This window comes from Heterodontus francisci, chromosome 2 (assembly GCF_036365525.1).
Source record: "Heterodontus francisci isolate sHetFra1 chromosome 2, sHetFra1.hap1, whole genome shotgun sequence".
NCBI classification, from domain to species: Eukaryota; Metazoa; Chordata; class Chondrichthyes; order Heterodontiformes; family Heterodontidae; genus Heterodontus; species Heterodontus francisci.
Genome location: NC_090372.1, coordinates 224,799,869 through 224,815,419, shown reverse-complemented (window position 1 = coordinate 224,815,419; position 15,551 = coordinate 224,799,869). Strand labels below are relative to the sequence as shown.

The 15,551-nt window shown below is 47.2% G+C and overlaps 1 protein-coding gene across 1 annotated transcript; it reads left to right on the top strand.

The window, feature by feature from the left end:
• The first annotated feature begins 5,924 nt into the window (after positions 1–5,924).
• Positions 5,925–14,782, top strand: LOC137381287 (zona pellucida sperm-binding protein 4-like). Its single transcript, XM_068053631.1, has 10 exons — positions 5,925–6,244; positions 7,756–7,772; positions 12,244–12,422; positions 12,493–12,590; positions 12,666–12,799; positions 12,891–13,080; positions 13,220–13,367; positions 13,519–13,591; positions 14,423–14,533; positions 14,608–14,782. Exons 1-10 carry the CDS (start codon positions 5,925–5,927, stop codon positions 14,757–14,759), a joined length of 1,422 nt encoding a protein of 473 aa, XP_067909732.1. The 3' UTR covers positions 14,760–14,782.
• The last annotated feature ends 769 nt before the right edge of the window (positions 14,783–15,551 follow it).

The following is a 15,551-nucleotide window of genomic DNA, read 5'->3' as shown; positions in this document are numbered from 1 at the left end:
TATCAAAAGGATGTGGATGCTTTGGAGAGGGTGCAGAGGAGGTTCACCAGGATGTTGCCTGGTATGGAGGGCGCTAGCTATGAAGAGAGGTTGAGTAGATTAGGATTATTTTCATTAGAAAGACGGAGGTTGACGGGGGACCTGATTGAGGTGTACAAAATCATGAGAGGTATAGACAGGGTGGATAGCAGGAGGCTTTTTCCCAGAGTGGGGGTTTCAATTACTAGAGGACACGAGTTCAAAGTGAAAGGGGAAAAGTTTAGGGGGGATATGCGTGGAAAGTTCTTTACGCAGAGGGTGGTGGGCACCTGGAACGCATTGCCAGCGGAGGTGGTAGATGCGGGCACGATGGAGTCTTTTAAGATGTATCTAGACAGATACATGAATGGGCAGGAAGAAAAGAGATACAGAACCTTAGAAAATAGGCGACATGTTTAGAGAGAGGATCTGGATCGGCGCAGGCTTGGAGGGCCGAAGGGCCTGTTCCTGTGCTGTAATTATCTTTGTTCTTTGTTCTTGTTCTTAAGTTACAGGATAAAGGTAGCTGGGTGACCGTCGGGGGAGGGATCCCCTGTGGCCGTTCCCCTTAATAATAAGTATAGCGTTTTGGATACGGTTGGTGGGCCGGGGACCTACCAGGGGAAAGCCACAGCGGCCAGGTGTCTGGGACTGAGCCTGGCTCAGTGGCTCAGAAGGGAAGGGGGGAGAATGGGAGAGTGATAGTGATAGGAGATTCAGTGGTTAGAGGAACAGACAGGAGATTCTGTGGACGCGAACGAGATTCCCGGATGGTATGTTGCCTCCCGGGTGCCAGGGTCAGGGATATCTCGGATCGAGTCTGCAGGATTCTTATGGGGGAGGGGGAGCAGCCAGAAGTCGTGGTACACATCAGTACCAATGACATAGTTAGGAAAAGGGATGAGGACCTGAAAAGTGAATATAGGGAGTTAGGTTGGAAGCTAAAAGGCAGGACGAGCAGAATAGTAATCTCAGGATTGATACCGGTGCCACGTGCTAGTGAGGCTAGAAACAGAGAGCGAGTGCAGCTGAACATGTGGCTACAGAGCTGGTGTAGGAGGGAGGGATTCAGATATGTGGGTCATTGGGATACCTTCTGGGGAAGGTGGGACCTGTACCAGAAGGACGGGTTGCATCCGAACTGGAGGGGCACCAACATCCTGGCCGGGAGGTTTGCTAGAGCTCTTTGGGAGGGTTTAAACTAGTTTGGCAGGGGGATGGGAACCGGAGCCACGGATCAGTGGATGGGGTAGCTGTTGAACAGGCAGATACCGAGTGCAGAGAGTCTGTGAGGAAGGTTAGACAGTTGACAGGGCAAAGTTGCAGCCAGTATGATGGGTTGAAGTGTGTCTATTTTAACGCAAGAAGTGTCAGGAATAAGGGTGATGAGCTTAGAGCATGGATCAGTACTTGGAGCTACGATGTTGTGGCCATTACGGAGACATGGATGTTGGATGTTCCGGGGTTTAGATGTTTCAAAAGGAATAGGGAGGGAGGTAAAAGAGGTGGGGGAGTGGCATTGCTAATCAGGGATAGTATCACAGCTGCAGAAAGGGAGGTCGCCGAGGAGGGTTTGTCTACTGAGTCATTATGGGTGGAAGTCAGAAACAGGAAAGGAGCAGTCACTTTATTGGGAGTTCTCTATAGACCCCCCAATAGCAACAGAGACACGGAGGAACAGATTGGGAGGCAGATTTTGGAAAGGTGCAGAAGTAACAGGGTTGTTGTCATGGGTGACTTCAACTTCCCTAATATTGATTGGAACCTCCTTAGTGCAAATAGTTTGGATGGAGCAGTTTTTGTCAGGTGTGTCCAGGAAGGTTTCCTGACACAATATGTCGATAGGCCGACTAGAGGGGAGGCTATGTTGGACTTGGTGCTTGGCAACGAACCAGGCCAAGTGGCAGATCTCTCGGTGGGAGAGCATTTCGGTGATAGTGATCACAACTCCCTGACCTTTACTATAGTCATGGAGAGGGACAGGAGCAGACGGGATTGGAAAATATTTAATTGGGGGAGGGGGAATTACAATGCTATTAGGCAGGAACTGGGGAGCATAAATTGGGAACAGATGTTCTCAGGGAAATGCACGACAGAAATGTGGAGGTTGTTTAGGGAGCACTTGCTGCGACTGCTGGATAGGTTTGTCCCGATGATGCAGGGAAGGGATGGTAGGGTGAAGGAACCTTGGATGACAAGAGATGTGGAACAGCGAGTCAAGAGGAAGAAGGAAGCTTACTTAAGGTTGAGGAAGCAAGGATCAGACAGAGCTCTAGAGGGTTACAAGGTCGCCAGGAAGGAACTGAAGAATGGACTTAGGAGAGCTAGAAGGGGACATGAAAAAGCCTTGGCGGGTAGGATTAAGGAAAGTCCCAAGGCGTTCTACACTTATGAGAGGAACAAGAGGATGGCCAGAGTGAGGGTAGGGCCGATCAGGGATAGTGGAGGGAACTTGTGCCTGGAGTCGGAGGAGGTAGGGGAGGTCCTAAATGAATACTTTGCTTCAGTATCACTAGTGAGAGGGACCTGGTCGTTTGTGAGGACAGCGTGGAACAGGCTGATATGCTCGAACAGGTTGAGGTTAAGAGGGAGGATGTGCTGGAAATTTTGAATGACATGAGGACAGATAAGTCCCCGGGGCCAGACGGGATATACCCAAGGATATTACGGGAAGCGAGGGAAGAGATTGCCGCGCCTCTGGCGATGATCTTTGCGTCCTCACTGTCCACTGGAGTAGAACTGGATGATTGGAGGGTGGCAAATGTTGTTCCCTTGTTCAAGAAAGGGAATAGGGATAACCCTGGGAATTATAGACCAGTCAGTCTTACGTCGGTAGTGGGCAAATTATTGGAGAGGATTCTGAGAGACAGGATTTATGATTATTTGGAAAAGCATAGTTTGATTAGAGACAGTCAGCATAGCTTTGTGAGGGGCAGGTCATGCCTCACAAGCCTTATTGAATTCTTTGAAGATGTGACAAAACACATTGATGAAGGAAGAGCAGTGGATGTGGTGTATATGGATTTTAGCAAGGCGTTTGATAAGGTTCCCCATGGTAGGCTCATTCAGAAAGTAAGGAGGCGTGGGATTCAGGGAAAGTTGGCTGTCTGGATACAGAATTGGCTGGCCCATAGAAGACAGAGGGTGGTAGTAGATGGAAAGTATTCAGCCTGGAGCTCGGTGACCAGTGGTGTTCCACAAGGATCTGTTCTGGGACCTCTGCTCTTTGTGATTTTTATAAATGACTTGGATGAGGAAGTGGAAGGCTGGGTTAGCAAGTTTGCCGATGACACGAAGGTTGCTGGAGTTGTGGATAGTGTGGAAGGCTGTTGTAGGTTGCAATGGGACATTGACAGGATGCAGAGCTGGGCTGAGAAGTGGCAGATGGAGTTCAACCTGGAAAAGTGTGAAGTGATTCATTTTGGAAGGTCGAATTTGAATGAGAATACAGGCATAAAGACAGGATTCTTGGTAGTGTGGAGGAACAGAGGGATCTTGGGGTTCATGTCCATAGATCGCTCAAAGTTGCCACCCAAGTTGATAGGGTTGTTAAGAAGGCGTTTGGTGTGTTTTCTTTCATTAACAGAGGGATTGAGTTTAAGAGCCGCGAGGTTATGCTACAGCTCTATAAGGCCCTGGGGCGACCACACTTGGAATATTGTATTCAGTTCTGGTCGCCTCATTATAGGAAGGATGTGGAAGCTTCAGAGAGGGTGCAGAGGAGATTTACCAGGATGCTGCCTGGACTGGAGGGCATGTCTTACGAAGAAAGATTGAGGGAGCTAGGGCTTTTCTCATTGGAGCGAAGAAGGATGAGAGGTGACTTGATAGAGGGGTACAAGATGATGAGAGGCTTAGATAGAGTGGATCGTCAGAGACTTTATCCCAGGGTGGAAAGGGCTATCACCAGAGGGCATAATTTTATGGTGATTGGAGGAAGGTTTCGGGGAGATGTCAGAGGTAGGTTCTTTACACAGAGAGTGGTGGGTGCGTGGAATGCACTGCCAGCGGTGGTAGTAGAAGCAGATACATTAGGGAGATTTAAGCGACTCTTGGATAGGTACATGGATGATAGTGGAATGAAGGATAGGTACTTAGTTTTATCTTAGAGGAGGTTAAAGGTTCGGCACAACATCGTGGGCCGAAGGGCCTGTACTGTGCTGTACTGTTCTATGTTCTATGTTCTATGTTCTATATTCTATGTTCTATGTTCTATGTTCTATGTTCTAACCCAGGAAAGGGGAGGAGTGATGAGACCAGTGGCATACTATTCTACACAAGAATCTCCGGTAGTTAGAGGGCTCCACCGATTCGTGGCTGCACTCGACTGCACAGCCTGGGCAGTGAGAGTATGTGAACCTGTCACAATGTCTGGACAGCTGATTATACATACCAAACACACGATAGTGGAGTTGTTAAACACCGGGAGATTGAAAACGGTGTCCGATGCTCGACGAGCCATGTGGGAAGCAGTACTGTTACCTAAAGACCAATCGATACAAATCATTAGAGATACAGGGATCAACCCAGCCGAGGGAATAATAGCCGAGGGAGAACCACATCAGTGCCAGACAGAAATAGATCAAGAAGTAGTGGGAGAAATAGCGGACGAACCCTTCACAAACCGGATCACCCCGGATGTGATGGGATGCTGAACCACCTGCTCAAAGATTGGTGGTGGGCCGGTGTAGGGAGAGACGTGGAGAAACACTGCCAACATTGTATAATATGTGCACAACATAACCCGGGAAAACCCATCAAGGTTAAAATGGCACATCAGCCCCAACATAAAGGTCCATGGGAAAACCTGCAAATTGATTTTACTGGGCCTCTGCCTAATAGTAGAGGAAAGTGGTATTGTCTGGTGATCATTGTTCAGTTCACCAGGTGGGTTGAAGCATTCCCGACTCAGACCAGGGCACACACTTTACAGGACAGGTCATGAAGCGAGTCTGTGGTTTACTGGGAATCCGACAACGGTTTCATGTCCCCTATCACCCGCAGAGTTCAGGAATGGTGGAACGAATAAACCGCACTCTAAAAACAGCTATAGCAAAGGCCATCTCTGAGACCGGAAAGGGGTGGGTAGATGTCTTACCCTGTATATTAATGAGACTAAGAGCTACACCCAACCGAATGACAGGCTTGACCCCCTTCAAACTCATGACAGGGAGGGCTATGCAACTCCCCGAAAGCATCATAGTAGGCGGGGAGGATATGGGACCTCTACGAGACTGAATTAGGCAAAACGTAAGACAATTAGATCTGCAGTTCAAAGAGTTGTGACAGGAGGTGAGGGATCAGCAGGCCATACGGGACCTAGAGACACAAAACAAGGATAAGGCCGGCCCAGCCATACCACAAGTAGGGGAGAATGTTTTGGTCCGAGTTACCCCCAAACAGGCAGGATTCACCCCAAGGTAGACCGGACCATACGATATTATTCATGACTAGTGATACCTGTGCATGTGTCGATATGAAAGGGAAGGGCCGGTGGAAACACTGTTCCCAACGGAAAAAATATAATCAAGGGAATGATGGCTGAACCTGAGATAGGGCCTATCATGGAGACCACCTGGTATGTCATGTGATACCAGGAGTGGCGAAACACATTAGAGAATGGAATGTTCGGGGGACTGGGAGTAGTGGTGATGTTAACCGGAGTCTGGCTGGTATTCATCACCACTCAGGCACGAGCGCAGCGTGCTCAGATACAAATCCGATGGAAATACAGACACGGACTTGACGAGATAGAAATGGTACGATTATAAAAGACACAGCTATTAACCCATAAACAATAGAACCTTTTCCACCCACACAGGTGAGGAAATGAGTAGACCAGGAACTAACACCTGGTGACGACCAGGTCATTTTGTTTAAATCCCTGGATTAAAACACCGGAAGTGATGAACCCACAGTGGGCACTTCGACTCTGGGAAGTCGTGATACTGGGAACTCTGAGATTAATACAAGCACAAGAGAATGCTGATGCACCACTGGAGCAACAACAAACACAGGAGGGACATAACTACATGAACTATGGGGCTTTGTATAATTTCACTGATGGTATATGTATCCCAACAGTCAGGGACTGGAGTAGAGATAAAGCTTATTTTAATACATGGTTACAAGTCCACTCGGGAAATGATAAAGTATGCATACAATGCTCTACTGATGCAATAAGAGTCAGCTGCATCCGACGAAAAGAAACAAAAAAATCTGACAGGTGCGTGTTCGGAATATTGTGCGCACCACCTGTCGGAGCTCAGCCCATGACTACATATAGAAAGGGGGTGGGATTATATGGGTATTATGAGGAGATGGGGGCAACAGTGTTATCTTTGTATGTATGTTTTCCTCCCCCTCCGACACCACGCCCCGTGTCCTTGGATCCCAGGTGTGTAAGGGGTTAAATCCTCACAGACTGTCTCCTGATAACAGGGTAGAGATGGGACAGTAGTTTGCAAGGATGCTGGGGTCAAGGGTAGGATGGGATGATCAGAGAGCAGGAATCAGCGAGAGCAGAGCAGAGCATAATGAGCCCGGGAGATAGAGAGAGCGAGAGTTCACTCAGAGAGCAGGAAACAGCGAGAGCAGAGCAGAGCACAAAGAGCTGAGGAGAGAGAGAGAGAGAGCTCAGTCAGAGAGCGGGAAACAGTGAGAGGAGACTGGAGCGTAAACATACCAGTAGAGAGAGAGCGAGAGTTTACTCAGATAATGGGAAACAGTGAGAGCGAAGCGGAGCATAAAGAGCCCGAGGGAGAGAGTGAGAGTTCACTCAGAGAGCGGGAAACAGTGAGAATGGAGCAGAGCAGAAAGAGACCGGGAGAAAGAATAAGTGAGGGGTCACTCAGAGAGCAGGGAACAGCGAGAGTGGAGCAGAGCATAAAGAGACCGGGAGAGAGAGTAAGTGAGGGGTCATTCAGAGAGTGGGAAACAACCAGACTGGAGCATAAAGAGACCGGGAGAGAGAGCAAGAGTTCACTCAGAGAGCGGGAAACAGCGAGAGCGGAGCTGAGCATAAAGAGACCAGGAGAGAGAGAGATCAGGTAGAGTGGATCGAATTGGTTGAAGGCTGGCATCTGTGAAGCTGGGGATTCAGGAGGAGGCCGAGGTGGATCATTCCCTAAACGAATAAAAAGAAAAGTCACGCTGATTGTAAGTGAACTGACAGCTTGGAGGTCATTCCTTGGTTTATCAGCTATTAATGCAGGTTCATTCCCCAATAGAGTGGTATAGACTCAGAATGAACTAGTCTTTCTCAACCTGCCCTGCCACCTTCAATGTTTTGTGCATTTACACCCCTAGGTCCTTCTGTTCCTGCAGCCCCTTTAGAATTATACCCTTTATTTTGTATTACCTTTCCTCATTCTGCCACCCAAAATGTATCACTTCACACTTCTCTGCATTAAATTCAATCTGCCATGTGTCCCCCATTTCACCAGCCTGTTTATGTTCTCTTGGAGCTGTGATTGAGTCTGTGATGTAGAAGTGTTCATTGACATCTTGCTGATAAGACTGCTCAAAGGACTTGTGAGAACTATATTTGTTGCATCTGATAATTAATGTGTAAACATTAAGATACATATATCGACCATGATTTAACTGTTAGTTCATGTTTAATCGATGTTGGTTTTGGTTTGAGTGTTAATGTAACATTTTTAAAGTGAAATTGTGTCCATTTGGTTTTTATTTCCTAAATTTGGGTCAGTTGATTTGATCCTTTTGGTTTGTTAGTGATCTCCACGGGGATCGTAACAAATTGGGATCTTGTCCGGGATGTGATGTTTGACTGGGCTATGGAATGGATAGACTGGAATTTCCCAGAGCTAAAGCAAAGAATATTTCACCTTTACTTTGTCTGTGATCAGTGTGAAATTAACATGAGTACTATTGATGTTCAAAACTTTGTCAAGAGAGAAGATCTGACTCTCAGTGCCTTGAAACAATTGGCAAAAGATCATTTGAAGATTGTAGCTGGGATTGTTGGGGAAAGATTAAAACCAGACGCTCAGAAAGCAGAGATAAGCCAAGAATTGGTTCCTCACTTCTTTCCGAAATTGGGGTCAGTCAGTGGATTTGATTGTTTTGTTATTTTTGGTGATCTCCAAGGAGATGATAAAATCTATCACTATCATCCTGACAGTTCACAATACTTCCAGCTTTTTATTATCTACAAATTTTGAAATTGTGCCGAGCACACCCAAATCTATATCATTAATCTAGATCAAGATAAACAGTGGTCCCAATACTGCCCCCCTGGGGAACCCCACTATATACCTTCCTCCAGTCCCAATACAACTGTCTTTCACCACAACCATTAACATGCTCTTTGCCATTGTTCCAGGAAATCTTTGTTATTTAATATCTCCTGCTGTGGACAATATCACACACCTTCCCTTTGTTCTCTTCCCCACCATCACCTCCCCTCCTCCCCCCCCCCCCCCTTCATTACACTCTGCTTCCTGTCATTCAACCAACTTCGTATCCATGTTTCCACTGTCCCTTTCATTCCATGGGATTCAACTCTGTTGACAAGTCTGTTATTGTGAGACTTTTATCAAACACCTTTTGGAAGTCCATTTTCACCACATCAATCACATTCCCCTCAACAACTCTCTCAAGCATGTTGAGCAGAGCCTAGTGATCAACTCCATCCATGTGGAAAATTCTTTGATGGAACTGAAGCATGACTTGTCTAACAATATGGTCTGGACAGATCAGGTGATTACTAAACTCACTCAGTCCACAATGACACATTGGACAGTGGGTATCTGTGCTGTACTGAACCAGGTCAATGAACTGAGTCAAGATGCATTGAGACAGAAAGTAGTTTATTGAAAACCATTGAAAAGCAATGTTGAAACAGAAAGTGACACTGCAGAATGTGCAGCTGTACTGATCCAGGACTGAATCCACTGTATATTCTGAACTCAATCCCACTGTGTGCTCAGTCAGCTCCTAATAAAAATGTGCCTCTACTGAGATGAAGCATTGACCTGATGGGGATCACATGATCATCCAAAATCCTCATAGTCCCCAAAGCAGGGGTGTCCCAGTAGAAAATGAAGATCCAAAGTCAGGCTGCCCCCACTCCTAATTCAGAGAGAGCTAAGCATCACATGTGAAAGTCCAAGAGAATCTCCAGAAGGTGTTAGAAAGATCTCTGGAACAAGGACTGGAATAGAGGAGGCATCAGAAATAGGGATTGAAGGAGGGGGCAGAGGAACATGGATCTGTTCAATCCACTGAGATCACAAGGGGACATTCCAGGAGATGGGGGTCTCTGAGAGGGGCTTTGGTCTGGAGCTGAATCAATCTTCCCCAATGTCCATGGGATGGAAGCGGCCTCTCTCTGTCCCACAAGATACCGAGTGTGTCATTACCACAAACAACAAGATGATCATTTACAATTCTCGCTTTCTTTACTTCATGAGACTTGATGTCTAAATTCTATCCGTGCTGCCTCCTTAAGAGGGGACACTTGTGGAGCTGTCTTTGGAGCCAGTGTCCTTTCCTGCTTGATTAAAAACAGAGCCCATCTCCGTGTGAGCCGTGGGAATGCGGGTTAATGTTGAGGAGGCGGTGGAGCTGGGACTGTGTCTCAGGCTGATTGGCAAACTCATTTACTGCAGCTTAAACAGAGCTGTCAGAAAAAGGGGCATTGTGTTCAGTAACCTTACTCACCTGGGAGGTTTCACTTGTTATCATGGAGATATTCCGTATTCTAGCTTTGTTATTTGTTACAATCTGTTCTGCTCAGCCGCCCTCTCTCTTTCTGCCTGCTGATAAATGTTGGATATCTCCCAAATTCCGGCAAGTGTGTGGATTTGCGGGAATTGCAGGCAGTGAGTGTGTGCGGAGAGGTTGTTGCTTTGATGTTGGGAGCCGGGATGTGCCGCCGTGTTTCTATTCACTGGACAATCTGCCAGGTGGGTGTATTCTCACTCCGTCTATATTCCAGAGCAGTTATTTCCAGGGTCAGCTGTAGTTGGGATTGTCCAGGATAATCCTTTCATTTTCCTTGGATTCAGTTCAGTGGCTATTTCAAACCTGTCTGTGAAACTGATTGTGGGATGAAGACTATCTCCTCCAATAGTTTATCTTCATCCCAATCAAACTCCCCAAGGAGAATCCCGGGAATATTAACTGTCAGGATTTAACACTGAGTCCTGATTATATTGGACAGCTTCAGGGTTTGGTTTTAAGCAGAGTTTTGAAGGGAAGGAGAGGTTTGTGGAGAGAATTCCATTTCAAATTGAAGCAGATGGAAACCCGCCTGTCAATGGCAGGGAGAGAGAATTCCCTGATGTTCAAGGGGCTGGAATTGAAGTAATGTGAGAATTGGGTGGGTTGTTGGATATGGGGAGGGCATTTTAACTCTGTTGGACTGGGAACTGAAGTGAGTTGGAGCGCAGGATAAATATTGAACTGGATTTAGTGTGGGTTAAGATTGGGACAGGTAAGTTATGGAAGAGTGAGACTAATTCTGGGATTGGGATTCTCCTGGGAAATGATGGGAGCATGTTTTAATCATTTGTTCATGTGCTGTGGGCATCTCTGATGGGACTAGGATTTATTGTTCATGTCTAATTCACCTTGAGAAGGTGGTGGTGAGCTGCCTTCTTGAACTGTTGCAGTCCATGTGGGGTAGGTAAACCCACAATGCTGTTGGGAAGGGAGTTCCAGAATTTTGATCCAGTGATAGTGAAGGAATGGTGATATAGTTCCAAGTCACGATCGTTTGTGGCTTGGAGGGCAACCTGCAGGTGTTCCCATGCATTTGCCCTTGTCCTTCTAGGTGGTAGAGGTTGTGGGTTTGGAAGGAGCTGTCGAAGGAGCCTTTGTGCATTGCTGCAGTGCATCTTGTAGATGGTACAATGTGAATGGCATGCTATCCACAATCAAGTGGGTTGCTTTGTCCTGGATAGTGTTTACCTTGTGTTCGAGCTGTACAGATCCAGGCAAGTGGAGAGTATTCCATCACATTCCTGACTTTTGCCTTGTCGATGGTTGACAGGCTTTGGGGAGTCAGGTGGTGAGTTACTTGCAGCAGGATTCCCAGTCTCTGACCTGCTCCTGGAGCCAGAGTATTTAAATGGCTGCTTCCATTCAGTTTCTGTTCAATGGTAGCCCCAGGGTGTTGGAAATTCATAACTGTTGAAAAATTACAGCACAGAAGGAGGCCATTCAGCCCATTGGGCAGCTAGTTTTATTCAGTCAGCACAGACACCATCTAATCCCCTTCCAGCACCTAATCCATAGCCTTGTGGGTCACAGCTTGTCAGGTGCATGTCCTGGTACCTTTTTTTTAAATTAAGGGTTTCCACCTCCAGCACAATTCCTGGTAGTGAATGCCAGGCACTCGTCACCCTCTGGGTGAGAAGTTTCTTCATGTCCCCTCTAATCGATCAATCATAAATCTGTGCCCCCTGGTAACTGACATCTCTGCTTGGGGAAAGGGATCTTTCTTGTCTTGTCTGTCTCGGCCCTTCATAATTTTGTACATCTCTAAGTCACTCCTCTGCCTCCTCCTTTCTAAAGGAAACAACCATTGCCGAGCCAATCTTCCTCATATCCAACTTTCAAACTCTGGCAACATTCTTGTAAATCTGTTTTCTCCAAACAATTATGTCCTTGTAATTGATGATTCAGTGATTGTAATGTCATGGAGAGATAGTTACTTGCTCCCTTGTTAGCAAAGGTCATTGCCTGGCACTTGTGTGGCACAGAGGTCGCTTTCCCCAAACAAGTCTTGGAAACAGCACAAGTGGCCATTTGGCCTGTTGTGTCCATACTGTCTCAGAGCAATTCAGCTCTTCCCTTTCCCAGAAACCCTGCATGCAGTCTCTAGATAATTATCCAATAGCCTTTGAAAGCTCTGATTAAATCTGTCTCCACTACTCGGGCAGTACATTCCAGATCCTAACCACTCTCTGTGTCAGTTTTCCCTCCTGTCACCTCTGCTTCTACCAATCTCCTTCAATCTGTGCCCTCTGGTTCTCCACCCTTGTGCCAATGGGAACAGTTTCTCTCTATCTAATTGGTCTAGGCCCCTCATGTTCCCCACCTATCAAATCTCTCCTCCTGGGGAAGCTGGGACTGTATTCCTTGTTCTATCCACAGAGCTGAAGTCCCAGTCCCTCATCCCTGGAAGTATTCTCAGAAACATGTTCTGCTGAAATTGGGACAACAACTAAACGCCTTTCATTGCCTGTCTTGCAGTTTGCACCAAGGATGGGCGGGTCCTGATCGCCATCTCCAAGGATTTGACGCTGCCTCCTGTAAACCTGACAACGGTGCATCTGAAGGATGGACACGGAGCTGAGTGCAGTCCCACCGTGGCCTCTGTAGACACTGTGCTCTTTGAGTTCGCACTTACTGAGTGTGGCACTAGCCAGCGGGTATGTATTGTGGCTTGGCTGTCCCATCAATGGGTGTCAGTCAGTACTGATGGTCTTGTGTCTCTTGTAGCTGGACGGGGTGGACGTGGTGTATGAAACGGATGTGTTGGCTCAGTTTGAGATCTTGGATGGTGCTTTGGGATCGGTGAGCCGGGACAGCCCCTTCAGGTGAGAATGGGAGCACATTGAGCGGCTAGAGGTGGTGAGGAGCTGAATTGTGTAGCCGTGTCCCTTCTCTTGTAGGCTCCATGTCCAGTGCAGTTACAAGGGAAGCCAGGAGTCTGAATTGCAGCTGAAGCCCCGAGTTTACACCCTTTCTCCGCCACTGCCTGCCACCGAGACCGGGATCCTGCTTCTGGAGCTGAGAATAGCGAGAGGTAGCGAGTGCTCTCTGATGGCTAGTGTCCAACTTCTCTCTCTCTCTCTGTCTCTGCACATTGTGACCATCCTGCATCTTTCTCTTTTCAGATGCTGCCTACCGGAGCTGGTACGTGGCCAGTGACTACCCGATCCTGAGTGTGCTCCGGGAGCCCGTGTTTGTGGAGGTTCGTGTCCTGAACCGGAACGACCCATCCCTTGTGCTGGTGCTCAATGAGTGCTGGGCGAGCCCTACTGCCGAGCCCTATTCCCAGCTTCAATGGAAGCTCCTGGTGAACAGGTGAGGGGGTGGGGGAGGCAATGAAGATTCAGCAAAGCAATGAGGTGTTAGCAAGTGGTTTCCCTGTTCCTCTGCATTGTATTCTAGTCTCATCTTGGATCACTAGTTGACAGCAATGCTATCATTCTTTCTGTTCCAGGTGCCCCTTTACTGGTGACAACTACAAAAGCCGCCTCCTCCCGCTAGACGCTGCTTCCCATTTGCGTTTCCCAACTCATCATAAGCGCTTTGTAGTCAGCACTTTCACTTTCTGGGAGCGAGTTTCAGGCCGGCCTCTGAGCGGGGAGGTGAGTCTCCTTCAGTCATTCTGGCTGACTTGGTTGAGCTTGTTACTGAGTGAGCTCCCTGTTCTATCTATCTTTTTGAATGGAGAAGCATTCCTCTCCTCCTGCTTCCTGGGAGCTGTGGCACTCACCATACCGCACTGTCTCTTTGCAGGTTTACTTCCACTGCAGTGCTGAGGTTTGCTCCCCTTCCAGCCGAGAGAACTGCACAGCTTCCTGCAGCCCCAGTAAGTACCTGGGATGTGAGTAGAAAGTGAACCCTGATGGGGAGTGTGTGGGAGATCTGAACACTGGGCCCAGAAGTGTCAGCAATCCTGCAGCTCTGAACTGCTCAATGTTTTCCCCCAAGTCCCATTGTGTGCAAGTTTCCATCAGGAAGTGGCAGTCAGTGTCTGCACAAGAAAGCAGGGAGATGCAGACCAAGCATGTTGTGATCCCTCAGCCAGGATAATGTGAGCAGGAATGTTGGTTCATTGTTCCTCACTCCTCACCTGCAGAGTGGAATCTAATTGGTCCAGGTGCACTCTGCTCCAAACCTTATCTGGTCAGGAATAGGTTCAACATTTTTTGTCTGGGACATTGAACTGGCACCTTATTCTCATTCTGTCACCAGGTATTCCAGATGTAATGAAACTATTTTCAGTGGAGAGGACATTCCTATCAACTGGTGACATTACTTCACGGAGTCCACACTGACCATTCTGCAAGCTGCTTGGTTGAAGCAGGTTCATTTGAATATCGGAAAATCCGTTTTAGTCAGGCAGCCATTTTTAACTCGTGCCCCTTATCTCTGATATTTTGCACCAGACTTCTTTTTTTGCATCTGAGCAAGTTTTGTAAATAGAGGAAGCCTTTCCACACAGTCAATTGTTAACTCTTAAAGCATCAAATCAGTCCCATTCCTTTGCTCTATCCCTGTAACTCTACAAGCTTTATTTCCATCCAGCACCCATCCAATTTCCTTTGAAACTTGCATGTGGCGGAAGCAGAGATTATCAAGTTTGAGCTTGAACATCTGATTCAGGCAACTACTGAACCTTGAACTCTTCCTTCCCCAGTGAGACGAAGAAGCACCAATGACCAGCCTGGGACCTTGGTGACCACTGGGCCCATCATTTTCCTGGAAGATGGGGAGAGATTGTCTGCAGGGATCCAGCAGGAAGAGAAAGGTAAAGGAGGAACTTCCTCCAGTGTGTAGTGATGCAGTAACTGGTGCCCATCTAACCCTGGCTTCTCTCCACAGATGCTGCTGTGGATTCCCCCTCCCATGTTCTTCCTGGAGTAGCAGTTGGGGTGGCTCTGCTCTCTGTGGCCCTGTTGGTTGCGACTGTTGCTGTGTGGAAAATGGATGTGGCTCACAGGGTGGGTTCTGAGTGCAGATCAATGGAACTGTAGATCTGTCTGGATAATAAACTCCTGTTATGGATGAAGTCTTGGTCTCTATCTTAATGTTAAATTATTCAATGGCAGTTGCAATTTATAATGAACTTTCATTGATCAATTACACCTCACCCACAAGTATAAAATGGGGTTGCTCATGATTCTAGTTGTAACTAACTCTGATCCTGGGCAATTGTCTCAGACCTCTTTCTGGTACTGCCAGTTCCATAAATATATTAATTAGTTCAAACCTGACACATGAGCAGTCAGCTCCATCCTCAGTGAACAGGACTGGTTTTCTGGACTCTGCCACAGACATCTGAACAATCTGTTCCTGCTGAGAATTAACCCTGAGCTGATGTATTGAGGATTAGTCTAGACCATGTGCTTGGGTTTTTATTGGGTTGCTGGAGATACTGGTTACTGACAAATATACCTGGATGCTTCAGGAGGAGGGAGAAGTGCAACATGAGGAGCACCAGCATTCCTACTAATTGGACCAAGTTAGGATATCTCTGATGCATCCTTGAAGATGGGGAAACAGCAAGTCAGGTTGCTGAAATGACACAATGGGAGATTAGGAAAACTGACTGGAGCCTGGCAGTGCTGCAGGATTCCTTGTTTCTCTAGTCTGGGTGATGTTTGTAATTGACAAATCTGATTGTTCCTACAAATATCTTTAGCAGTTAGGGCTGTTGCTGAGCAGCAGTGGAAGCTGAATACTGAGTCTGAGCAGTTGTTGGGAATTGTCAAATACAGATTGATTACAGACCCATTACAAAGCATGAAGGAGGGTCAGCATTAGGA